The 27,936-nt window shown below is 41.5% G+C and overlaps 1 protein-coding gene across 15 annotated transcripts in view; it reads right to left on the reverse strand.

Annotated features, from left to right (window-relative positions):
• PUM2 (pumilio RNA binding family member 2) overlaps positions 1–26,942 on the reverse strand; it is an 81,993-nt gene extending 55,051 nt beyond the window's left edge. For 12 of the 15 annotated variants that reach the window (XM_070933008.1, XM_070933007.1, XM_070933013.1 and 9 more), the window contains exons 1-2: positions 26,749–26,789; positions 17,160–17,228 (exon numbers count right to left, since the gene is read on the reverse strand). In XM_070933008.1, coding sequence (XP_070789109.1) covers positions 17,160–17,228; positions 26,749–26,787 — 108 coding nt within the window. In that variant the 5' untranslated portion in view covers positions 26,788–26,789. Of the gene's footprint in view, positions 1–17,159; positions 17,229–26,343; positions 26,373–26,748; positions 26,790–26,830 lie in introns of those variants that run through there. The other 3 variants (XM_070933000.1, XM_070932999.1, XM_070933005.1) reach the window with 3 other exon arrangements.
• Positions 26,943–27,936: the final 994 nt, after the last annotated feature.

Consider the following 27,936-nt stretch of genomic DNA (forward strand, 5'->3'; position numbering starts at 1 on the left):
GAGCCTGGGGAGAGCAAAAAACGGGCCTACTGGGCCCACCGTGCCATCGCGTGCAAAAAACGGGGGGAGCGCGGGTCACGCACACATGTGTGGGGGGGCAGGGCACATAGAATTATGGGTGTGGGCATGTGCATGTGTGGCCCGCCCGTGCTCCCCCCGCTTTTGGCACGCGATGGCAAAAAAGTTAGCCATCACTGCCCTATGACTATCATTAAGTGTTGTACCTTATGATTCTTGACGAATGTATCTTGTCCTTTTATGTACACTGAAAGCATATGCACCAAAGACAAATTCCTTGTGTGTCCAATCACACTTGGCCAATAAAGAATTCTAACCAAGTCACATTCATACCAATTCCTTCTGGAAACTGATTTTATTATAAAAAATTTTTTTAGTATTAACAAGAGTCTATCAGTTATAAAATTGTACAATTGGAAGGGACAAGGATGATGTAGTCAAACTCTCTGTAGGCTACAGGAAAACAAATTCACCCATTTCTAAATACTGAATGTTTGGCCTCTTAAAATAATCTCCACAGAGAGAGAATCCATAATCTCCTTAGACAGACTATTCTCCTGTGCAGTTCTTATTGCCAAAAAGGTTTTCTTTAAACAGAATTTGGTAGTTGCAACTTGCACTTATTATATCTGATTTTCGTTTTATGCAGTAATGGATAGATTCTAAATAACTTTTTCATGATACCCTTTTAAGGACCTGAACACTCACAGGTCTACAATCAGTGTTTGTTTCAAGCTGAACATCTCAGGTTCTTCTAGCCTTTTATCACAAAACCTTTGTCAAAAAATCTTTGTCAGCCTCTTAAGGGAATGTCAATATATTTATGGAAATGTTGAGTCTAGAACCATACACAGGTCTGCAGAAATTGTTTCATCAATAGGGGAGAGAATAAGAATTTTTATAACACAGCTCAGAGTTGCATTTGTGCTAGTAGCTACCTCACATTCAGCTGACTATCAGTGAATAGGCCCAAGTCCTTTTCTGACATAATGTTTTCAAGCTATAAATCCTGCATCTTGTATATATGCCATACATCTCTCTTTTTTAAATGTAATACTTTATATTTTCTCTGCTGAAGAGCATTTTGTTACTTTCCGCTGAGACGTCTAATCTATCCAGATTAAGTTGTAGTCTCATTCAATCTTCCTGGATGTTGGCCAGACCTTTGAATTTTGTGCAAATTGGACAAGCAATTCAACCCCAACATTAATAACATGTTGAATAATACTTGCCTTTTGATAGATCCCCGCTTGACCCCAATAGTTACTTCTCTCTAGCTGAATGAAGTGCCATTTATGCTGAGTGTAATTTTGCCAGGCACTTATGGACCCACCTTAACATACTGCCATCCAAATCAGCTTGTCACATGCAATCTTGTAAAAAGCTTGCTTAAAAAAGCTGAAATTGAGGCACTCATATCCAAATCCTTTTCCATTAGCTACCTTGTCAAAGGAGACAAGATTAGTCTCAGATGATTGCTGTGGACATAGACATAAACAAAATAAGATACGAGTTCCTTTATATTCTCTTTGATATCTATGAAGATTTCTTCATTTGAAATAAACAATGAGCCAATGCCTCATTTGTTTTCCTCCTTCTACTGTTATATTTGAAAAACCTTCCTTGCAGGTTTTGCCACACATTAGATTTACCTAACTTTTCATTCTATTTTCAATCAGAATAGATCAAAACAAATAAATCCGCCAACAGGACTGATTCATCTCCCAGCCCAAATGTCTGAGGGAATGTCCATGTTTTTAACGTCTTATGAAAGATCAAAACCTTTGAGGGTCATCTGTGTATCTGGGAGGACAGTACTCCATAGCACAGGTCCTGGACAGACAAGATATAACTCTTTAAGTAAGTCCTACAATAAGAAATTTCCTAATAGAATGGATCTGGAACATCTATTTCTGCTGGCTTTGGTGAGGTGAATAGAAACATAGATGGTCCCAAAATAACTCTATACCATGTAGAGCTTTGTTAGTGTCAAACAGAATCTTGAGTTGCATCCTGAAGCCCATTAAAAGCCACTGTAACTCACAGAGTAGAGATGTCATGTGGCTATTTAGTAGCACACCCTACATTGCCTGTTCCACTGCATTCTGGATCTGTTGCAGCTTCTGAATGCTCTTTAAAGGTAGTCCTTATGTAGAACGCATTACAAAAATCCAGCTGGGGCTGGAGGAAAGGTCTAAGGCTTGAATTACTACAAGTAGAGCCTCCCAGTAAAAAATGAGCATGTGTGGTGCATAAGGCAGACCACCATAATAATAGCCTATCTCAATAAAATATAATTTTAGTCTTCCTGTGGAGTTCATTTTCTGGTCTGGTCTAAGTAATAAGACTAACAGAAAAGGGCTCAAAAACTATAGCTACTTGTTTTTACTAGGTTTTGCTTAAGCCTGTTCTTCCCCATTCAGGTTCCCAAAGCCCCCAGAGATTGGGACAGAACTTTGATAACATGACTTGGTTGGCATGGGACAGAGATATATATTTGTTGTCATCAACATACTGATGATACTATACTTTGCCCCATGCCAGTGGATGACCACCTCCAGTGGTGTCCAGTAGATGTTAAATAACAGAAAGGAGAAAGCAGAGGTCCCAGGGCCCCCCACAAAGCAGGGGCCTCTGGCTTGATCTCCCACTTACCAACATTGTTGGAAGTGGCCTGGGAAAAAGGAGGAAAAACACAATTTCTTGCTGTTGCCATTAAATAGTTTGAATAGTGAGTTTGCTAAACAACATGAATAAGGAGAACTAGTAGAATTCTGCTTAAAGTTAAATCTTTCCTAATGTATTTGGGAAATAGTGTGAGAGGAAGCAGAAGTGAAAATGGCCGTCAACCCCTGAAGATGGCTTAAGAAGGACCTCACTTAGGTTATTGGAGGAATGGGATGGATGCCCAAATGTCAGAAAACTGAAAAGTTGATGGGAAAAAAAGAAAATAGGCATTGGTCTTACCTTGAAGGCCAAATTTCTTGATAGTTGTGTCATCGTCCAGATATGGGCTGCTTCAGTCGGATCTGTTGCTGGCTGAGCCATAGTTTTTTTGACCACGCCCCTTGCTCCTCCCTTTGGGGCCCAGTTTGGCGAAGAAGGCCACAGGAACAAGCTCCAACAGGAACCATCATCCTCAGAAATAGAAACTGGTCCAACGGGACAACTGGAAATAAACTTCTTTAACATTAACAAAAAACAAACTGTACAGGCCCTGAGACAGAGGGAGGGGCTGGACGATGACACAACTATCAAGAAATTTGGCCTTCAAGGTAAGACCAATGCCTAATTTCCTTGATCCAGTTGTGTCATCGTCCAGATATGGGACATACCAAAGTTTGGCAGTCCTAAGGGCGGGATGACGAAGGGCCTGGGGAGACCCCTGACCGGTGCACCTGTTGCAAAACCCTCCTGCCAAATGTCGCTTCCGCAGAAGCAAAGACATCTAACTTGTAATGTCTAATAAATGGCGAGGGGGTGGACCAGGTGGCCGCCCTGCAGACCTCCTCAAGGGAAGCCTGAGTTGCCCAGGCCGCCGATGTAGCCGCACTCCGGGTGGAGTGAGCAGTAATTTGACTGGGAATAGGAACCGCCTGGGCTTGATATGCCGAGGCAATACATGCTCTGATCCAGCGACCAACCGTTGCAGATGAAGCTTTATTCCCTAAGGAACTTGGCAAGAAAGAGACAAACAAGGCCTCGGATTTTCTGAAAGGGGCAGTTCGTGTAATGTATATTTTCAGAGCCCTCCGCACATCTAAGGTGTGCCACCTCCGTTCCAAGTTATGGGAAGGTCTAGGACAAAAATTGGGAAGAATAATGTCCTGAGTCCTATGAAATAGTGAATTAACTTTAGGAATAAAGGAGGGGTCCAGTCGTAAGACGACTGTGTCGGGTCTGAATATGCATAGATCTTCCCTAACAGAGAGGGCTGCCAGCTCTGAGATACGGCGAGCCGAAGTTATGGCCACTAAGAAAGCTACCTTAAGGGTGAGGAAACGAAGATGGACCGTGCGGAGGGGCTCAAAGGGAGATGCCGTCAAGGCGTCAAGGACTCTGGGTAAGTCCCAAGTGGGATACCTATGAATCGAGGAAGGCCGTAAGAGCCTGACACCTCTCAGAAATTTTCTAATAACGGAGTGGTGAGTGAGCGGCTGTTCAGAGGGCTTGGATAGGGCCGTAGACAGTGCCGCCACATGTCTTCTAAGGGTGCTGTGGGCCAGACCGCGGTCCAAGCCATCCTGCAGGAAGTCTAGGATCTGAGGAGGGGAGGCTAGCAGAGGATTGATCTGGTGGGACCTACACCATCGTACAAAAGCTACCCAGGTGATATTGTAAATCCTAACCGTGGACCTGCGTCTACAAGCCTGTACAGTAGGAATCACCCTATCTGAATACATGTCCCGCTTTAGGAGGGCCCTTTCAAGTGCCAAGCAGTCAGTTGGAGCCACTGAGGCTCCGGATGGGTCAGGACTCCCTGCCTCAGGATGATCTGGTCCGATGGAATCCTCCAATGGTGTGATATGGAGAGATTGACCAGATCCGCAAACCACGGGCGCCGTGGCCAGTGCGGAGCTATCAGGATTATTTCCGCCCTGTCGGCGACCACCTTCTGGAGCAGAGCTGGGATCAGAGGCAGAGGTGGGAAGGCATAGTGAAGACCGGGAGGCCATGTGAGGCGGAGAGCATTGATCCCTTCCGCTCCCGGAGTCGGGAACCTTGAAAAGAAGCGAGGAAGTTGAGTGTTCAGATTCGTTGCGAAGAGGTCTATGCGTGGAAACCCGAACCTGTTGCATATCGCTTGGAAAATGTCCGGATGGAGCTGCCACTCGGCATTGTCTATCTGAGTCCTGCTGAGGAAATCTGCTTGGATGTTTTCTGTCCCCGCTATGTGATCTGCTCGGATGGAGAGGAGATGTTGCTCGGCCCACTTGCCTAGACGAAAGGCTTCCTCCATGAGACGTCTCGATCGAGTCCCCCCTTGATGATTGACATGTGCTTTTGCAGCTATGTTGTCTGTCAGCACCAGAACGTGATGGTTTTGAACAAGCTGTTGAAACTGTATGAGAGCTAGGCGGATGGCCTTCAGTTCTAGCCAATTTATGGGGTTGGACAGGTCTGATGGAGACCAACGACCTTGAGCCACATGCAATTCGAGATGCGCCCCCCAGCCATGAAGACTGGCGTCCGTCGTGAGGGTGATCCTGTTTTGGTCCATGAAAAGACATCCCCCGTCTAGAGAAGGCGATGTCCACCAGTGTAGTGATCGCCTGACTGATAGTGGGACTCTGACAGTGGCCATGGTGTGAGCTTGTTGCTTTCGTTGGAAAGGCAGTAGAAACCACTGCAGGTGTCGGGCGTGAAGGCGTGCCCAGGGGACGATCTGAATGCAAGAGATCATTTTGCCTAGAAGTTTTGACAAGGTGGCCAATGGAACAGAAGGGTTTTTGTGAATGTGAGCTATCATGTCTTTGATGTCGGCTCGGCGTTCCAAGGACAGGTAGACTGCGCCTTGATGTGTATCTATGATGGCCCCGAGGTGGACGAGTCTGTGGGTTGGTACTAAGTGACTCTTCTTGTAGTTGACTAGGAAACCGTGTTCGGTCAAGGTTTGAATTGTGATGTGTAGATCGTGTAAGGCTTGGTCGTGAGATGGAGCTAGAATCAAAATATCGTCCAGGTAAGCCTGGAGTCTTACCGGTTGTTGCCTCAGGTGAGCTGCTACTACTGCCAGTACCTTTGTGAAGACCCTTGGTGCGGACGCCAGGCCGAAGGGAAGGGCCCGGTACTGTAGATGTTTTCCTGCGTAGCTGAATCGGAGATATTGCCGATGCCTTGGAAGTATTGGGATGTGAAGGTAGGCCTCTGTGAGATCTATGGAAACTAGAAAGTCGTTGGGACGAATCCCCTGAAGAATAGAGGTTAGTGAACACATTTTGAATCTGCGATACACTATGTAAGAATTGAGAGATTTTAAATCCAGTATTGCCCTCCACCCCCCCGACCGTTTTGGAACCACAAACAGGATAGAATAAAATCCCTGTTTCCATTCGCTTTGAGGGACCTCCTCTATGGCGCGAATATGCAGGAGATGTTGAACCGCTTGGTCCATCAGGAGGCGTCTGGACTTGCTGCTGTAAGGTGGGCATTGAATGAAACGTGTCGGAGGTGTGGATAGAAATTCTAGGGGGAGGCCAAATGTTACTATGGATAGGACCCAGAGGTCTGGGGTAGAGGCTTTCCACCTGTCTGCGAAGAGAGCCAGGCGGCCTCCAATGGGAGGGTTTGGTGATGAATTACTTACGGCCACGGGACTGGCGGTAGCCGGAGCCACGAAAGGGCCGCTTGGACTGTGTGAATTGTCTGCCCCTATCCCGAAAGGACTGACGGTCCGAAGACCGGCTTGATCCCTGAGGGAAGCCCTGTTGGGAGGTGTTTCCATGGTAATAGGGACGAAAGGATGCCCTCTTGTAATAAGGATAAGATCGTCTGTCAACACGTGTAGATGTTGAAGGAAGAACCTTACGCTTGTCCCGTGTTTCAATGAGGAGGGGCTCAAGTGACTCACCAAATAATTTCGCTGCAGAATATGGAGCTGCAGCCAAACGCCATTTGGCCCGAAGATCTGCTGGCCACTGACGGAGCCAGATCATCCTGCGGGCTGATACAGTAGAGGCTAGGGCCCTAGAGGCGAATTTAACCGAATTTAGAGTGGCATCTGCTGAGAATTGAGTAGCAGCTATGATTTTATTAATATCCTGATGGAGGCGAACCTCACTAGGGGGCACTCTTGCTTGCAATTGCTGAAGCCAAAGGATGGTTGATCGGTTGAAAAAGGAGGCTGAGGCAGCCGATTGAATTGCCCATGCAGCAGCCTGGTGGTTCTTCTTGCACAGGAAGTCTAATTTTTTATCCTCTGGTCGTAGACCCTCGGAAGTATCCCCTGTCACATAGGAGGAGGGAGACGAAAGAGCTGCTACAGGACTGTCCACAGGGGGGACTTGCAACAGTTGAGCAAATTTGGGTGCAACCGTATAATACTTCCTATCTGAAGCAAGGGCAGAGGCCAAGGTTGCAGGGCTAGACCATTGTTTCTTAACCACGTCTGTAAATAATTGAGGGATTGGAACAAAGGATTGTTCAGGAGTAGGTTCAGCAAAAAGTCCCTTTTTATGACCCTGGCTATCTTCTTGCAATTCTTTAATGTAATCATCATTGTCTAGAGCTGCAGTAATGCGTGCCTTATGTAACAGAGACTTAAATTTGTGTGGAGGAAATAACCCTGTAAAGGCAGGTTGATCTTGAATTACGCCCTCATCATCTGATAAATCAGAATGGTGATCCATCTCCAAAGCAAAGGATTCACAAGCCCTTGAAGCAGTAGGGGAATGAGAGCCAGTAAGACTAACTGCAGGAGATACTCTAGCATGAGTGGAATGCTCAGAAATTATTGATCCAGAATGATGTCTTTTATAGGCATCCTCCACTCGAGAAGCAATGGCCCTTTCAATTAAAACTTGTAAGTTTTCTGGCAGATTTTTAAAAGGGTCCTCTGGAATCTGATCTTGCAAGGGAAACTCCCTTGCAGCCTGAGCTGGTGTCACATTTCTGCTAGGAGCAGGAGAAGCCGGGGAAATTATTTGACTTGCAAATGGATTTTGCAGAGTGCTCTGTTCTTCTTGAATAAGAACCCCTCCCTCACCTTCTGAAGACCAAGCTTGGTGAACTTCAACAACAGGAAGGGGGGGAGTAGCGGGGGGAGGAGAGGTTTCCTTACTGGGAATAGCTTTTGAAATTTGCTTCTCTAAAGCCTTATGCCTCCTTTGCAAGTCTTTTTCCTCTGATTTAGAAGAGTGCTTGCGCTTGCAATCTGCTTTTTTCCCCTGAGGCATGGTATTTCCCTCCCCGTGGGAAGAACGCTCTGCCCTTGCAATAGTATACTCACTGCGACCAAGATGTTGACTGCAAAGATTTAGTTTCACTTTCGCCACGTGGTAAGGTAAACAAGAGCAGAGGATCTGGCATTAGCTCACTGGCTGCCAAGTAACACGTGAGCAGAAGAAACTTGCTCTAGAGGTGACTGTCCAGGAAACCTAGAAACAGCCCCTATAAAGCGCCTTTACAGCCACAAAAAAACCCTGGCTGTAATATTGCCACGTGGAGAGTGTAAGGAAACCTTACAGCTCTCCTGTATAAGCTCCGTTGGTGATATAGGAGGATCACTGGCTAAAAAAGGGTTAAAAAGCCTCCTATTGACTCGTTGGTGGCAAAGCGGCAATTATCACCTCTCCAAAGTGCCGCGGCGCTTCAAAGGACCGCCCTACAGCTGTTCTGCTGTCCCGGGAGCTGAGGGCGGGGGCGGCGGCCTATTTTAGCGATTCTGGGGTTTGTCCCAGAATATCACTACAAACGGTGGTGGTACAATGGTTTAAGCCCCCTGCGGTGTTGTTGGTGGTATAGATTTAAAAAAACCCCACCAAAGGGAAGAAAAAAAAAAAATTTAAAAAGACCCGGGAAGAGGCTTCCAAAATGGCCGCCGCCTGGATCTATTGAAGAGCCTGATAGAACAGGCTGCTCCAATAAGAGGTATACCGGTAGGCTATTATATGCAAAATAAAACTAAAAATATTTCTTAACTAGCCTAGTAGACCGGAACCTCTGAAAATTACAAGAAAAAATTAAATAGGAAAATAAATGAAAGAAATAAGAAAATAAAAGTTCAAAAAAACTTACAATTTAAATGCAATCGAACAGACCTGGGCTGAGAGCCAGATCTGTAGGAGGTGTTACTCTCAGGCCGACTGAGCCTAAACTGGGCCCCAAAGGGAGGAGCAAGGGGCGTGGTCAAAAAAACTATGGCTCAGCCAGCAACAGATCCGACTGAAGCAGCCCATATCTGGACGATGACACAACTGGATCAAGGAAATCTGCGTGAATAAGGATGAAACAAGAAAGATGACCTTGGGGATAAGGGGAAGAGATGCTGCCTAGGAAACAATTGGACAAGAGAAGGTAGGAGCCTCCCAGTGGCTTATGGTCAGGAAAAGAAACTTAGGACCTGATTTAATTGATCAAGCAGTTAAAAGTGTGGCAGGAAGTCTGTACCTTTGGACTTGAAAGATTAATGTAGCCTTGCAATAAAGTAGAATTAGCTCATCTAATTGTGTTGCCAGTCTGGTTTATCTGGGAGGGAATACAGTGAGTGATTGAAGAATTCTTCTCTAGCACTGAAGGGAATGAAACAAGAAATTGGCAGCTAAAAACTTCAGAGGGACTTGGCAGCTGATATAGACCAAAATGAAAGAAGAAGAGCTAATAATCCAGATGGACCATTAGCAATCCCAGCTTCAGAGTGGTTAAGCCCAGATTCAACAACTGGCAACAGGAATTAAACCAACAATAAAGACAGCCAAGCAAGAGGTAGTTGGTTTCTTGGACCTGAATAGATAGTTACAATAGAGAGATTAAAAATCAAGATTTGGATTAGAATAGGAATATTAGACAGCTATAAGGGGATAACAACAAAGAGTGGGAGCTAAGTAACACGTAGTCCTCAGTCTATAATTGAGCCCAGAATTACAGTCGTAATTCTTGCCAGTTGTTAAGCAGGTCATCACATGATTGCCTGATCTTATGAACTTTTTGCAGCAGTAGTTAAACAAACATGGTCATTAAGCAAATCCATTGTTCTCAATGGGAGGTTTTGTTGGAAACCAGAAGTAAATACCGGTTTCCGGCAAAAACATCATGAATTGGGATCATGTGGCTGGAACACTGGAAGTGGTCGTTAATGCAAACAAGTTGCTGAGCGTCCAAAAATCCTATCGTGATTGAGGGAGGAAGTGACGAAATGTTCTGGAATTTTTTTATTTTCACAAAAAAAGGAAACACAGGTAATTAAAAAGTGGAGTATAATCCATTATCTGATAACAAAAAAAGCAAAACACAAAGATGATATTGATAGGGATGTATGTATGCATTGTCAAAGAGAAGAGAAATAAAAACACATTAAAAGTGCCTTAACAAATAAGTGAAAAAATACAAAGCAAAAATTATAAAGTAAAGCATAGATCAGTTTAAGTGTAAACAGTCATATTTCTATGCATAGTTACCTAACTATTTAAGTACGTACACGTTTCTAACGGGTGAAATCCAGCAAGATTCTGGAGAACCGGTAGGGGAAATTTTGAGCAGTTCAGAGAACCGGTAGCAGAAATTTTGAGTAGTTTGGAGAACCAGCAAATACCACCTCTGGCTGGCCCCAGAGTGGGGTGGGAATGGAGATTTTTCAGTATCCTTCCCCGAGGAGTGGGGAGGGAATGGGGATTTTTCAGTATCCTTCCCCTGGAGTTGTGTGGGAATGGAGATTTTGCAGTATCCTTCCCCTGCCACGCCCACCAAGCTACACCATGTCCACAGAACAGGTAGTAAAAAAAATTGGATTTCATCACTGGTTTCTAACACATTTATGTGATAATAAATTCTAACCTATTGTATTTTGTATAAATGAGCAACATATTTCATTATATTTGTATATACAAAGTCTATTATGGGCAATTTACTTACTCATAAATGGCAAGTGCAATCAGGTCTTCAATCCAGGAGCCACACATTTATCTTTCCTTTATTTTTTTCCTATACATTTATCTTTCCAATGTTGCAAATCTTTTGGGGAATAGTATGGGCACAGAGAATATATTTATGTTGTCCATTTTTCAAATTCCATGTACTAAGTATATAGTCAATACTTTAGTATCCTCTGAAAATTTTAGTTTTTGTTGCATTTACATAATCTACTACAGATAGTCCTCAATTTATAACAGTTCATTTAGTGACCATTCAAATTTACAACAGCACTGAAAAAAGTGACTTATCATTTTTCACATTTATAGCCATTGCAGCATTCCCATGGTCATGTGATCAAAATTCAGATGCTTGTCTTTTGGCTCATATTTATGATGTTTGCAGTATCCTGTGTCATGCGATCCCCTTTTATGACCTTCTGACAAAGTCAATGGGGAAGTCAGATTTTTTTTTTTTGTTTAATTTGATTTATATGCCGCCCTTCTCTGAAGACTCAGGGCGGCTTACAATGTGCTCAGCAATGTGCTCAGATTCACTTAACAACCAGGTTACTAACTTAACTACTGCAATGATTCATTTAACAACTGTGGCAAGAAAAGTAGTAAAATGAGGCAAAACTCACTTAACCAATGTCTCACTTAGCAACATAAATTTTGGGCTCGATTATGGTCATAAGTCGAGGACTACCTGTACTTTCTCCCAAAACTTGGCAAGTATAGGACTTTGTAGAAATCTATGCTTTAAAGAAGCATCATCCTTATTAGATATCCAACAAGTGTTTTTTAAAGTCCTTTGGTATTCAAATGAAATGGGGTCTAATAATCCCTATGATTTTATGTTTGAAATAGTTCTAAATATTATTTTTCTTATATTAGTGGTAGTTTGAGGTTCATTAGCACTCTTGCTACAGAGGTTAAGACACTCCAATTGTCTAAGCAATGTAGGAACTTCTAATTCTTTATTCCATTCATTTCTTAAAATGTGCATATCAAATTGATTTATTGAGAAGAAATATCTATAAAAACTAATAGGTTCCTTTAGTTTTAAAGGATTTAACAAGTTGCTCTAGTGCAGGTGTGTCAAACTGGTGACCCATGGGCCGGATGTGTCACGCGCAGGCCACACCCACCCCAGCTCCACAAAGGGAAAAGTGTCGCGATATGTCATGTGACAGCAACATGATACGGCGAATTTGACACCCATGCTCTAGTATCTCAGATGTATCAGAAGCTGAAAATACTGCTGGTCCAAATAATGTTAACAAAGGTTGTAACTGTAAATGTTGCCATTCAGTTACAACTGATAAATGATACTTGTCTCTTAACATAGAGTAAAAAAATTCATCTTTATTGCCTATCAATTGGTCTGAAGTCAATATCCCCACTTACATCCAATTTTTCCAATATCACCATCTCTTCACCAATTTTTAAAGTTAGGTTTCTCCATAAAGTCAATTTGATATGAAAAAAGGGCTAAATGTTTTATTAGACATTTTATTCCATAACTTTCGAACTAACGTAATTGTTTCCAGAGATCACTAAAGCATATTTTGATTCTTATACTATCTATCCAACTAAAGGTGCTATAAATGTAGAAATTCTTTTCTAAACAAAGGATTTATTTTCTGAAAATATTTTCCAGATATATAAATTGGAAACTCCTCTCAAAATATGAATTAATTTGGGAATAATGTTCATTTTGAAAGCATTCACCTTTCCCCAGAGAGTAAATTTTAATAACTCCCATGTATCAATATTTGAAGAAATCTCTATATTTTATTTATATCATGTTACTCACTTAGTTGTATCCTAAATATTTAATGAATTTAGTACAAATATGGAATTAATGTGCCTTAAATGAATTTGTAACCCAATTTTGGCATCACTTCCAATTTGGACCAGTTTATAGAGTAATCCTGCTAAAGGCATCTGTCTCTTACATCAACACTGGGATAGTATAATGAGCTTTAGTAGTAAACAAAAAAATGTTATCTGCAAATAAAACCAATGTGTCCAGTTGAGTTATTTATTACATAAATCTCCCTACATTGTCAAATAGCATAAGCTGAGGGTTCCATGGAGATAATCAAAAAGCAAAGGTAAATGTTGACATCCTATTCTAATTCCTGTGAATAATGGGAAAGTAGGAGATAACATGCCATGAACCTTTACTTCACCTGTGGATGATTCATATCAGTCCATTTTATGGATTCCAAAAGAAATCTGAATCTATTTACTAGAGCGAACTTGCACTGTTTATGTGTACTATCAAAGGTTTCTTCGGCATTATTAAATTACAAATGATCTTTTTTCAAGTCTGTTAGATCTACATCTTGAGACTACATGCTTCTTAAAACTATAAATGAGCTAAGGACCAAGGAAATCTACAAAACTTCAATTCATAAATGTGGGGAAAATGTTTTCTAGACCACAGGCATATATTACTATTATTTCAGATTATTATTTTGGTTATTTACATTGTATATTGTGTTCCTTTTAAAAAATAATCCTCTCTATACCATCTAAAATAACTGATATAGATGGATGGCTATAGGAGTAGCATGCATAAATAAAGCAATTCAAAGACAATATACATATCTCGTAAAACTAATTTAGAAGCAAGACAATATAACCTATTTAACTAGATCTTTAAAGAATTTCTTTCAAATCTTTTGCTTTATATTCATTCTTTTTCTTAAATTAGTGTAACTCAACTTAGGGAAAACAATAATAGGTTTGTATACAGTTTTTCATTCCAAATAATTTAACCCTACTTTAATAAATGTTATTTACAACTATTTGAATATTTTATTTAACATCTTATTTTACACAAGGGCTTCCCAAATTATCTCGGGAAAACAAAACATTTTCCAAGTTATTCTTCTTACATTGAAATAATTATTTTTATGGATGGGAGGGGCAGGGATTCATCCTACTATTGGTATTTATTATCACATTACTGGTAATAATCACAGATGTTGTTGATAGAAAGCTAATTGGTAGAAGAAGTAAGTAATGAAAGAGACTGAAACAAAAGCTGAAGAGAGAGAAATGGCATGTAGGAAACTGGGATGAATATGCAAGCCCTATCTTTCTCTTGCCACGGAGAACACATTTTTAGAAGCAGCTTAAAACAAGCTCATGAAAAGAGAGTGCAAATAATGAATCTCATGGCTGAAACTGAGGAGAGGAAGAACATGTGAGATAAACATACTAGCCCCATTCTCCCCTTGTTCTCTTGAATGTGTAAACAATGCACAACTTTTTCAGCATTGAAATGCTTCTATTCAAGAGAGACTCTCCATGTAAATGAGGAAACAAGAAGATCAGGATCTTTACTGAATGGGGACTCTGTAAATAAAGAGGCTTTTCATTGAAGTTTCTTGGTCTCAATGTGAGACAGGAATGAGAGGGGAGCAAGGCCAGCATCCCAGCTGATAATACTAGGTCTAGATCAATGGTCACCAACCAGTGGTCTGCAGAAAAATTTGGTGGTCCACAGAGAAATCTTTGCATTTCCCTTGAGGAGCCCAGCCAAAGTTTCCCGCGCTGCTTGCACTTCAGCGTTTTGACTCCCAGGGACAGGATGGGGTCCTTCAGGCAGTTACCTTGGCCGCCTATTAGCGGACAGAAGCAGCCGGACTCAACCCCAGCTTTGCTGTCCATTGCGGACGCTAGATCGGCCCCCTGAAACCTCTCATCTATCGAGGAGTGCTCACTGAAGTGGCGCGGGAAACTTCAGCTGGGCTCCTCGAGAGACGAAAGTTTGCAGGGGGCCAATCTAGCGTCCGCAATGGACAGCAAAGCTGCGGTTGACTCCAGCTGCTTCTCTCTGCTGTAGTGCTTCCTGGACGTCGTTTACCATTCTGAGCCCCAAGTGCTCCAAACCCCAAGTGCCACCTAATCAGTCCCCCGCACCAGCTCTCCTCCAGCCAGCAGGTCGAGCCCAGCACCAGCTGTCATATGCCAAGCTGAGCCATTCATCTACTTCAAGCCATCTCCCATTGGGGGACCCCACAAAGCCCTCACCACCCCTTCCATCTTTCTACCCCCAGCCAGCCTTTTGGATGAGGTGGAAATACTGGATCTTCGGAGGCTGGGTGGCTATGGCCGGGAAGAAAAGGAAGAAGAGCAGCAGCCGTTCCAGGAGGAGGAGGAGGAAACCTGGTAGTAGGGTATCTTTGCCCAATTTTTTCACACAAAGGCTTGTCTCTCGCCTGACTCTTTCTCCTTCTTTCCCTGTGGCTCTTTCTGGAAAAAAAAAAAAAGACCCTTCCTCTTTTTGTACCCAGCTGGCGCTTTCCAAAGCCTGCTTTTCCAGCGTTAGCTGCCAAATCCCCTTTGATTGTGATTATTATAATAATAAAAATTATTATTATTTACATCGGCTGTCTCTTTCTGGTCATCTCCATATTTCTCATTGAGTTTTTTCCCCCAACCATTACTTTCCCAAGTCCTCCATTTGCTTTCAATCTGCTCTTTTTTGCCTGTGCGATTTAAAAACCAAAGATTTAGAAACACCGGGCTTTAAAGACTTCTCTTTGTATTGGATTGATGGATAAATCCCAGGCATGAATATGCCTATGTATTTAAAATGGGAATGAGTATAAATTCTTAAAAGAAATTTATCATGAAGCGGGGGAACTGAGATTTGTTAGCTTTGTTTTCTTTGCTGCATTGCCTTATGTTGTGCAAAAAATAATAATGGTGCACCAGTTAAGATTCTAGGTTGATGCTGATTAAATTTAAAATAGGACAGTTATGAATGGTGTACTGTAATGTGCAGAAGAAATGATAAAATGGAAAAAAGTTGTAGTGCTTCCTGGACGCGGTTTACTGCTCCAAGCCCCAAACGGCAGGAGACAGGGGCTGCCTTGGCGCCACCAGTGGCGCAAATATACCGCGTGGAAGTCGGAATGCTGATGCCACGCAAATGCAAGTAACGCTTCACTCCTACACCTTCCAGCCATCGCCACTGCCACTTCAGCCCACTTGGGCCACTGCCCCCCCCCCGCAACAGCACCATTATCTTGTTCCGGCCGGTGAGGGCTGCACTCCTTTTTGCACGTTATACCACCTGCAAAGTTGCACATTGCACTTGCCACTCTCTATGGTGGACATTTCCAGCCCCACCATGGGCCAGTCCCATATTCCAGAGCTGTGGTAGTCACAGGACTGGCCCTTTGGTCATCCCGGAGCAGTTCCTCCACCCGGGTGCACCGGCCTGCCGGGGAGCAGGCAGCTCTCCTGCAGGCCGGTGCACCTGGGTGGAGGAGCTGCTCCGGGATGACCAAAGGGCCAGTCCTGTGACTACCACAGCTCTGGAATATGGGACCGACTTTCCCATCAACGTCAGCAAGCTACCGTCAGTCTGCCCGTCTTCGTTTTCCTTCACTCAGATTGACCAAGCTTCTTGAGAGAAGGAACACAAAAGAGGTTTCCAGGCTGTATGCCTGGACCAGGCATTTTCTCTTGGGCCTCGCAGAAGCAGAGAGGTAGGCCCGAAAGGCGACTGAGCTTCCCACCACCACCACCAGCGGTCCGTGGGATTTAAAATTATGAACTTGGTGGTCCCTGATGTCTAAAAGGTTGGGGACCCCTGGTCTAGATTACCTCTGAACACAATGGGATTTACTGCAGTCAGCCTGCATACCTTTGTTAACCATCTTAAAGTTATTCTGCATGATTATATGTACTTGTATGTTTGTGTAAGAAAGCATTATATATTAAAGAATGGTTTGAATATGTGTATGCATGTCGTGTTTGCATGTACATGTGTATATTGTGAGTACATCTATATATACAACATACACGCTCCCATAGATGGGGTTAATTTATGTAAATTAAATGAATTAAATTAAAGCACTTTTATTCAATAGTCAGTGTTTATTAATTCAATTAACATTTTGTTCTGTATTCTTTTTGGAGTGTACAAAACCATTTATGCATAAACCAAATGAATCAAATATGCACCCGTTGAAGAATTCATACTCAGGATTGGTTTCAGGGAGAGATGACAATTCTAGCTGGCAGCACAAAAAAGATTGGAAGAATGTAGAATTTTTGGCAAATTTATACCTTACCTTATTTTATTTTTTAAAAGGGATTCTCTTAAATTCCAGGCAATGTTTCTTTTAGATGAATATGGAATTTGCAAATGCCAGGAATAATTAACACTGTCAATGCACCAAAATGTTTTTAAAAACCCATTGTAACCCCATGCAGAATAAAAAATTTGCATGTAACAAATGTTAGTCTCTGTTATAATAAATACATCTATGATTTGCACACTTTAAATCTGCATATTTAAAAACACAATTGAAAACTCTTGAGGAAATACCCTGCAATAATTAAACTTCTATTAACAAGCAAAAACTCAGTTTTTTAAAATGAGAATTATATTAAAATTGATCTCATTTGTGCATATATTATTAAAATAATTATGTTTTGGAAGAATGATTATATATTCTAAATAGAGTAACACTTCTAGGCCCTAGAATTAGCAATTAACAAATAAATATAAACATTCTGTAAATTGCATTTAAAATTATTTACCTCTCCCATTCCCCGAGATTCTAATGCAAGAGCTTGAAACTCATGATTCATTTCATCCACAGAGCAAACCTAAAAAAGAGACAGGAAAAATAAATCAAAACAGAATACTGATTTTATATGAAACGTTATGCAATATCAGTTTGCATAGAATTGTTGTATAGGTGATACAACTGAATTATTTTATTTTCAAACAATGATTGTCTGATAGTTTTTACTAATTGTTTCCATTATCACTTATTTTTATGAAAACTTCCTATAAATTGTATTATTTGTCTTCAAAAAAAAATATTAAACTTTGTGAATAAATATTTGCCACATTCAAATGTTAAGGAATTTTTAAAAATACAAACTATAAACACAGAACATTAAATGAGTTTATATTGAGAAACTTCTACACAAATAAACACAGCACAACCGAATCTGAATCAACCATTTTAACAAATAACATTTCAAGGATATATACTCATTTTGAGACAACACATGCAATTTCATTAAATTTTGTATTTAAACTAAAGATGAAATCCTTATGTAGAAGGACTTTCTCCTGCCCCATGTACACTCCCCAATTCTGTTCCAGGTTTTTATCCAGTCCATATGTTCCCCAGACAGGAAATAAAACTAGTCAAACAAGGAAGACACAGTTCTGTTCTTCAATGGTTCCACCCATTCCTTACTAATTATTTCAGGGGGAAAAATCAGGAAGAGGCAATCCCAGTCTGGCGTGGATGTGCCTGGCACCTCTCTGATCTTTTTAGTAATGTAAGCAGTAGTACTCTGCCAACTTTTTGACTTTCACATTGTAGGCATCTGACTTGAACAGCCTCTGGAACCTTTGTGCCAAAGTGTGTTTCCATCTTTCCCATCATAAAGCTATTCTTTTCTGAAAAGCAGCCTTTGGCCCATTTGATTTCCTAGATCTCATACTCATGCACTGTATCTGCGAGGAGCTTTCTTTTCAATTAAAGGAATTCAAAGTTGAGTTTGGATAAGAGCTTCTTCTGTTGGTTCCTTTGCTATCTCTCTTACCTCTCCTTTCCTAGAGGGACTCCTGTGAGTATTTGGTCATATTAAGACCACCCTAAAATCTTTAGATAAGAAAAGTGATGGTTGATGGCTCCTCAAACCTAAATGAGTTCTGAACTGCTTTGGACCAGTCCAATGAATGATTCAGCACCAAGAACTCTACTGTTTTGCTTGATATTTGGTCCATTAGACCTAACTAGCCCCAGCTATAGCTGAGCCCACATCCTCTGCAAGCAGCATCTCTAATTCAGTGCTCTCATCTTAACACTTAAAGAGAGTGAGGGGACAGATACATGTCCTAATTTAGAAGCTACAGAAAGCTTTATGTTGCAGACAATTGGAATCTCTACCATCAGCCATTAGCCAGCACTGGATAGGAGATTAACTGGAAACTGGATTTACATCTATCTGCCAGCTCCTGTTAGAGAGGGGAGGGCCGTCAAAAGGCACCACAACTGAAGCAAACTATGTTATTCAACTACTCAAACTGCCTGTGCCGCTTTGCAATCAGTCCCATGTGTATTGAACCATCTAAGACCCTATTGCTTGTGATGGGAGGAAAATTAGATCTTCTGCCGCTAGTGCCAGTCAATATGTTTGATTCTTGCAGGAAGTATACAGAGATGATAGCAGACTAAACACACAAAACATGGAAGGAGACATGAGACATCTTGGCCCATTGTTGAATTAGGGATCAGAGAACTCCAATAAACTCTCTTGGCCAGATTGCAGCTAACACAGCTACTTTCCATCAACTGGCTCTCCATGACTGGAGCAGAGGGTACTGATGCTGGAGCTGTCTGCTTGCCATTTCTTGCACTGTGCTTCCAAAAAGGATTTTCCTTTCTCCATCTTTTTTTTTAAACTCCTAGGCCTGAAAATGGTGCCAAAGAACCTTTCTTGGTCTGCAAAAGGTAGAACTAAGATTGAGAAGCAGTTAGCTGTCACCAAATGGCAAAGAACATTAAGTACTGCCTTCTAACTAGAAAAGGTGAAGTTAAATCTTTCCTTTGGCTCCTTCTTCTGGTAACCAAGAAGTGCTTGATTTTCCTTAGAATTCTCTGATATAAGCCAGAATTCATGCTTCCCTCAAGCTATTCAGATCCTAAGGCAGCAAAACATCTCCAATCCATAACACTATCACCTTCAAGCTTGAGAACTGGTATGAAGTTACTATCATATTCTCTGTGCAAATGAATTCTTTAAAATAAATTTTCTCCGTATTATTTAATTGGAATGTACTTTTTGAAATAATTTGAATACAGGTAGTCCTCGACTTACAGCAGTTCATTCAGTGACCGTTCAAAGTTACAATGGCACTGAAAAAGGTGACTTATGACCGTTTTTCACTTACGACCTTTGCAGCAGCTAAATGATCATGTGATGAAAATTCAGATGCTTAGCAACTGGCTCATATTTATGACTATAGCTGGGTCCCAAGGTCATGTGATCACTTTTGTGACCTTCTGACAAGCAAAGCCAATGGGAAAGACTGATTCACTTAACAACTGGGTTACTAACTTATCAACTGCAGTGATTCACTTAACAACTGAGACAAGAAAGGTCGTAAAATGGGGAAAATTCACTTAATGTCTCACTTAACCACATACATTTTGGGCTGAATTGTGGTCGTACGTCAAGGACTACCTGTATTGAATTGTAAATATTCTGTGGCATACTTATTATATAACTAATAAGTACTCCATTTGAAATTGTGTTATTTAACTCATACACATTCTTAAAAAGAGTGCAGTGACAGCAGTGAAATGAAAAGGGAACATTATTTTTATATCATTCAACTATAATTGTTTGGGGAAAAAATAACATGCAAGACTAAAATGGAAACCCAGATTTGGGACCAGGTCTCTATAAAACTAAAGGGTAAAAACAATAAGATTAAGTTATAATTTATCCAAATTCCTTATCATGAAGATGGTGGGGAAGTAATATTTTAGTTTAAAGTGAAAAACTCATAAATGAAAATCTTTAACAATGGTTTCCATTTATCATTATAACTTTGGTTAAGTGACCTGCTATAACTAGTATGCCTCTCCAGCTATTCTTCTATTCAGAATTAACCTGTCCAAAATAACTTAATGATTCAAATAGTATACTAAACAAATAGGCACAGAATCAAATAACATGTGGTACATATAAATCTTGTTAATGTATTTCTATTGTAAAAGTGGTCAGCAACAAGATACCCGCAACTTAACATTAAAAAAGTTCTCTACTTTTAAAATGTTGGAAATTGTCTCATAACCTCATAAAATCACCATCCTACAAAAATTTATATGAGTGTACAAGCTTCAGATAAAACAGTTCCAGTTTACAAAATTCTGTCAAAGCTGAATCCTTTCACAGTAGAATGAAAGATGAACCATTTAAAGTGTTCTGTCCTAAGGCATAATGAGAACTTGAAACAAATCTTTGCTCCATCAATTTTTGTCAGAGGTTCACAAAAGTATCACTTGGAACTCAGGCTCTCTGCACACTTGATTTTTGGGCTCCTGTGAGATTGTACACAGTTCAATCTGCCTGTCCTCTATTTTAACAATATTCAACGAACTCTTAAAACTCTAGCATAGGCACATTATATTCTTCACATTTATGAAATGTGGGAATGGATAAAAATAGCAGAGTTATGCCATAGATAAAATCTATGTTATATTACAGTATTGAAGATAGAATAGAGGTCAAAATACATCCTTAGAATTATTCTGCCAATGAAAAGCTGAAACATGAATTACAGTACAGGTATTAGCAGTATATCACAGTTATGGTACTATTTCTATTCTTCCAAATTCTTTCATTTCAGTAGGATAACTTCAAATCAATGAATTTGCACAAGGCAAATTCATGAATTCCACGGATATGGAAAAAATGACAGTTACAATAGAAACATACAAAATTCAGTAATTCAAGAATAGAGCAGTCTGAAACATAACAGATCCCCCTCTAGACCAGGCTGTTCTTAAATATAGTTTGTTGATTTCTGAAAGTAAATTGTTTGAACCAGAAGTGACTTGAAGTATCCCAAGGTTTCAGTTGAAGGATTTACTTAAACAATTGCTTCACCTAGAACAGGGGTGTCAATCTGGCAGCCAGTGGGCCGAATGCGTCATGCGCAGGCCACGCCCACCAGATTCACAAATGGGAAAAACATTGCGAAATGTCACGTGACAGCAATATGACACCAGGGGTTTGACACCCATGACCTAGAATAAGCATCCAGAGGAAGGACAGAATATTTCAAAATTTTTGAGTATGTTGTTTTCTTTTATTAATGAGTTTCACACAACCCTATGCCCCAAATAATCAGGAACGGTGTAATACAGCATCCAAGAACAATATATCACCAGTTCATATTAAAACCTGGACATGTAATCCACAATTCAGACAATATACGGACTGTTATTCTGGACTCACAGTCACAAGAGAAAACTCTGACGGAACCAATGGAATAAACTTTGCAATAGACAAAATCTAAACTCAAAACATACGAAGGAGCTGAATTATTGTTAAGTATTTTGAGGCACTCTCTTCCTAAAATTCTAACCACCAATCTTTGAGACTCCATATACAGTTAGTCCTCTACTTACAACCAAAATTGAGCCCAAAATTTGTTCCTAAGCTAGACAGTTGTTAAGTGAGTTTTGCCCCATTTTATGACCTTTCTTGCCACGGATATTAAGTGAATCAATGCAGTTGTTAAGTTAGTAAAACAGTTATGTGAATCTGGTTTCCCCATTGTCTTTGCTTGACGGAAGATTACAAAAGGTGATCATATGACTCTGGGATACTGCAACCGTCATAAATAAGAGACAGTTGCCAATTGCCTGAATTTTAATCATAAGACCATGGAGATGCTGCAATGGTTATAACTTTGAACGGTCACTAAATGAACTGTTGTAAATTGAGAGAACTGTTGAGACTGCCTGTATATCCAACCGATAATCTACATTCTCTAATAAAGGATAGGGGATGAGAACAGAATGTTCTGGTCAGGAAGTAAGAAAATCAGAAAAAATAGTGCTGTAAATATTTTTAAAATGCTTTACAGGTAGTCCTCAACTTACAATTCATTTAGTGATTGTTTGAGGTTACTAGCATTAAAAAAGTGACATGTCTGTTTTTCACACTGCAACCGGTGCAGCATTCCCATGGTCATGTGATTTACATTTGGATGCTTGACAACTGACTCACATCTATGACAGTTGCAGTGTCCCAAAGTCATGTGATCCCTTTTGCGACCTTCTGACAAGCAAAATCAATGGGGAAGCCAAATTCATTTAACAACCAGGTTACTAATTTAAAAACTGCAGTGATTCACTTAAGAACGGTGGCAAGAAAAGTCGTAAAATGGGACAAAACTCACTTAACAAATGTCTCACTTAGCAACATAAATGTTGAGCTCAATTGTGGTCCTAAATTGAGAACTACCTGTAATTATCCCCTATTCTCAAGCCCTTCACCCATGTATGAATATCACCTTTTCTCCGAACAACATACTCATAAGAAGAAATCATTACCCTTCAACTACAAAACTTTCAACATAGGTGGACTTTCTGGTGGAAAAAGTAATGTCTTCCACTCTAGTAATTATAGCTGCAGGCTCCAACACTCATTGCCCTTATTTGCCTTGCAGCACCAAAACCAGATCTGTAAGAAACAGACAAATCTATAATTTAACTGCACACCACTATCAACTCTGCAAACAGGAAAACTACAGGTAGTTCTTGACTTACGACACAATTGAGCCCAAAATTTATGTTGCTAAACAAGACTGTTATTAAGTGAATTTTGCCCCATTTTACGACCCTTCTTGCTACAGTTAAGTGATTCACTGCAGTTAAGTTAGTAATGTGGTTGTTAAGTGAATCTAGCTTCCTCATTGATTCTGCTTGTCAGAAGGCCACAAAAAGTGATCAGATGACCCTGGGACATTGCAACTGTTATGAATACATGCCAACTGCCTAGCATCCAAATTTTGATGATGATACTGCAACGGCTGTTAAAGTGTGATAAAAGGTCATAGGTCACTTTTTTCAGTGCTATTTTAACTTCAAATGGCCGCTAAACACATGGTAGTAAATCAAGAACAGCCTTTACAGGATTTAAATTCCATCAATGAATGTTGTTGACTTCATTCACTTCATTTACCCCTAATTTCTTGACCAAAAAAATAATCCAGTTCATCCAGGAACCATGCTGAATACTGTTCTTTCCTCAGTTTATATTTTGCTCTTCATAGACCACTCTCCACAGTAATATGATCTACCGCACGCTTAGTTCCATGCAGAATTGAAAGACCCACTCTGTGATTAAGAAATTTCCAGAATGGCTTCTTCTACAATTCACATGGTTATAGCACACATTAGATATTTAGCTTGAGCAACATATGCCTGGCATTTATATGTCTGTCATGTTCAACCACATGAAACTGTCTCCTGATATTTACAGTATGGCTTTTAATCCATCAGTTAAGTTATCTTTTGCCTCTGACATCAATGATTCTGATCAAGCAAGATATTAAAAGTTGCTTGTCCATATGCAGTGTTCTTTGCTGTTCCAAGTCCCTTATACTTCATAACTTTTTACTCTTCTGAGCAGGGACATGCATTTTCAGTGTAGGAAATCCAATGTAGGAAAGCTATATGAGCCTTCTTTCTTTTATCTGTGCACCATGATTTTAAAAAACCAAAGTTATTAAGTGTATGTATGGTACAAGAAGACAATCTCATGTCCAACATTTTTCTGGACTTTCTGGTAGGTTCAATCTTGGGTGAGTCACAAGCATTGTTATATCACTATGAGGGAAAAAGGACCCCAGTGCCACTAGAACACTATCTCTTTCTAGGTCTTGAATAATATAAACAATGACTGCAAAGATGTGATTAATGTGAGCTATAGGCTGTTGGTTGGGATTTTTAAACATTATGCTTCTCCCCTTAGACTTAGTACACAGAAAATATCACAGCTATTGAAGCTCTGCCATTTTTTTATTCCCATGAGTTGCGTTAAGGAGTGTTTCTTGAAAATAGTTTGTCAACACAGGCTAGAGTGTAAAATTATTGTGAAGGTAGGGTAGCATCTCCCTTCCCAAATCTCCCTTCTGTTCTGTCCCCCAAGAAGTTGTTTTCCGTGAGACAAGTCCATAAATTTGATACATAAATAAAATAAAAATAAGAGCCAGAATAGTGCCAGAACAGAATATTTGGGAGGAGGCATGAATTGGACATACATTTTCAAATGCTACTCTACACAAAACTCTATACAGAAAGTAGAGGAGACTGACTCTCAGAATATGTTATTTCTAGATATAAACCACGAAGTGTTTTTGGTTTGTTTTTGTTAATGAATATTCAATTTTACTGGATCGTGAAGAATCTCTGAAGCTATGTTTTTGACAGAGACAAACACTATAGATTTGTGTGTAAACAAACGTATGTTTATATATCCTGTCCCACTGCCTTGTACCTGTAACAATAATCTACATTCTTCAATGAAATGAATAATAACATATACTATTTAAACTAACCATTTTTAAACAATCTGAATTGCATTATTAAATATATAGTGAAAGGGACATCAAAAATTCTGAAAGAAGTTTTTTTCTGCTTGCAACATTAAAACCAAATTTATTGTCATCTGTACCATACATATCCTACAAAAATATTTACTATTCTAAAGACAAAAAAGGAAAATAATATTCAGAACTATATTTATCCAAACTTTTAAACAAATGCTTTATTCATACATCACTCAGATTTAAGTTACTTGAATTTAAAATTGCACAGTGAAACACATGCTTATCTGCCTTGCTTAAATCATGACTTTATGCTTCACAAATGTATTAGAATATCTTTTTTTAACCAAGCCATAGTTCAAGGACTTTTTTTAAACTGAGTATCTTGTTACACCCTAAAAACCATAGTACACAATTTCCCCACACTATTTCCTGTTTGTTGACCTTTGTTGTATCATTCATAATATCTGGTTGCACTTTCCAGAGATTCTCCCCACAGGCACCAAAACAAACTCTTCTTACACATTTCATTTAACATCAGCTTTTTAAAAAATTATATAAGAATGGCATGTTCAACTACACCAAACACAATTAATATATTATAGCACAACATACTGAACTACAATCACCAGTCAATATTTTAGCCTGATACGTTCTGTGAATCTAACTCATGGAGTCATCTTATGGTACAGAGAATGGAACTAAGGTAAATTAACAGCTAAATTGTCCCTTTGAACCGTCTGTGTTTTCTTCCCAAGAATCATTTATCCTATAAAGAAGCAAGTCCAAAGGAACGTTTATATTTCAAAGTGGCAAACAAACCACATTATCCATTTGCAACTAGGATTACTGCAACAGAGCTTTAAAATACTTTCACAAATTTTCAAGCAGAAGAAAATTCTAATGATTATTGTCTTCCACTTCCAGCACCGTTTCCTTTCCTTGCATTCATTCACCCTTTCTCAGATTAACAAGAGACTACTTATTATAGAATGAAAACAAGTGTGATCGGTTACCATTCCGATTCCCTGGTAAAAGACCCATGCTAAGGTTCTTGACATTTTAGCAACCCAACGTTAACGCTTGCAGGGGGGGGGGGGGGACCAACCCCGCGAGTACGCAGAGACAAATCCCGTCCCCGAAAATCAAAGACAGTAAGTACTTTATTCGCGACCGATCCAGGTTATAATATCTTCAGAGACCTCATTCCTCCCTCCCAGTCGCTCGATTTCCCCCACCCGTAGAATAGGCCCTCAAGCACTCCTTTCTGCAAATGATGTCCGCTCGGTCAAACGCTGCCTTCTCTCCCCCTCCCCTCCGTTTACCCCACACATCCTCCTCAAGATTTGGTGGGGAGGGGAAAACCCCACCGAATGGTTAGAAGAGCTGAAGCAAATCCTACCCCCCCCCACGAAAACAACCCCCCGTTCCCTCCCCCAAACGGCCCTTTCATTAAAAAAAAAAAAAAAAAAAAGACCCGCCAGCCACTTCCACCATTCCTCCTCTTTCCCCCCTCCACACACACCGTTTATACGGCGGTCCGAGGCACCCACCCACCCCCTCTCTCCGACTCCCCCTCGCCCGAAACGCAGCCATAATAACAATGAGAGAGAGAAACGGAAACAAACCCACCCGGTCGAACGTTCCTACCACCACCATACTGGCTCGTTCCAACCACCACACCCACACGGACCGTCTCCTTTCTTCTCTCGGCTGCTGCTGCTGCAACCCCCCCCCCCACCTCCCCTTTTACACAAGGCTTCCTCCTCCTCGCTTCGGCCAGCCCGGGCCTGCCTAACAAGGCCTACTACTTCCCCGCAACACAAAGGAGGGAGGGAAGAAAGGAAGGAGGTGGGGGGAAAGGTTGGAAGCGAGGCGAGGCTGCGACGTGCAAAAAAACCACCAGCCAAGGCCCCGGGCAGCTGCAGCAGCCGCTCTTTCCCCGGGAACGAAACAAAAGAACGTGGGTGAACCGCTGTGTGGGGGGAATGGAAAGGCGCGCGCGGTTACTGTTGGGGGGGGGTGGGGGGTGTTTACCCTTTTGCTCCTCCCTCGCGCGCTGCCCCTCCGTTCCATCTCCCCCCCCCTTCCTTCTTCTCTGCCACGGCTGGATACTCACGAGCTGGGGTGAGCGGGCAGCGCTGTTTGTTGTAACGGACACGGAAAGGAGGGGGCTCCCTCTTCCTCCCGGAAGACTCTTGCCAACAACGATCCAATTGCCCCCTCCCTGCCACCCTTGCCTTCCTGCCACCGCCCCTCCCCCTCCTCCTCCGCCACCACCACCTCCACCTCTGCCGCCGCCACCGTCGTTGTCAACGGGAAGAAAGCTCACAACATGGCGAGTGAAAGACAGAAAGAGAGGGACGGACATACACGGCGGCGGCGGCGGCGGCAGCTGCCCACTAGTGCGCATGCGCGCCGCCGACCCATCGGCGAACGCCGGCACAAGGGAGGGACGGTGGGATGGCTTGACTTGACAGCGCGCGCGTGCGGACGCGTGCGTCCCGGCGCATTTCTCCGAAGCGTGCGGCGCTCGCTTTGGCGTCCGCTGTCGCGCGTGCGTACGACGGACGGACGCCGGAGGGGGGGGAAGTGGGGAGGGCAGGAGGGGGGGCACACACCCAAACAAAGCCCATACCCGTTCAAGCAAAGAGTGCGAGTCGTCATAAGGTAGTAAGAAGACTTCCGGCCCTGGATTGCAGTCTGTTTTAAAGTGGGATGCCACTGCAAGGGAAAGGGCGTGAAAAGTCGAAGCTGCGCAAACGTAAAGGTGCCTTTTAATGGACTGTTCTGACATAATTGGACCTTTTCTCCGAAGAGGCACGCAAAATTGCTACGTTATCTTGAACACCTGCGAAGAGCCACGCTTCATCAGCATCCACAGTCAAGGTCACCCACCCACCCATTTATTCTTGTGGCATGTTCATTTATTTCTCACTCCCATTTTAGAATCGCGGCATCTTACAAATCATGTTCTAGATGCACTTTTCAAAAAAAAATGAAAATACGAGTAATTCAGAATCGGAATCAAAATAGAGCTGGAAGGGACCTTGGAGGTCTTCTAGTCCAACCCTATATCCGTGATGGCGAACCTATGGCACGTGTGCCACAGGTGGCACATGGAGCCATATCTGTGGGCACGCAAGCGTTGCCCTAGCTCAGCTCCAGTGCGCATGTGCGCACAGACTAGCTGATTTTTGGGCCTTTTGGTCCCAACGGAAGTTG

The sequence above is a fragment of the Pituophis catenifer genome, unplaced genomic scaffold, assembly GCF_029215685.1.
Source record: "Pituophis catenifer annectens isolate HBS135680 unplaced genomic scaffold, rPitCat1.0.hap2 SCAF_1, whole genome shotgun sequence".
NCBI lineage: Eukaryota > Metazoa > Chordata > Lepidosauria > Squamata > Colubridae > Pituophis > Pituophis catenifer.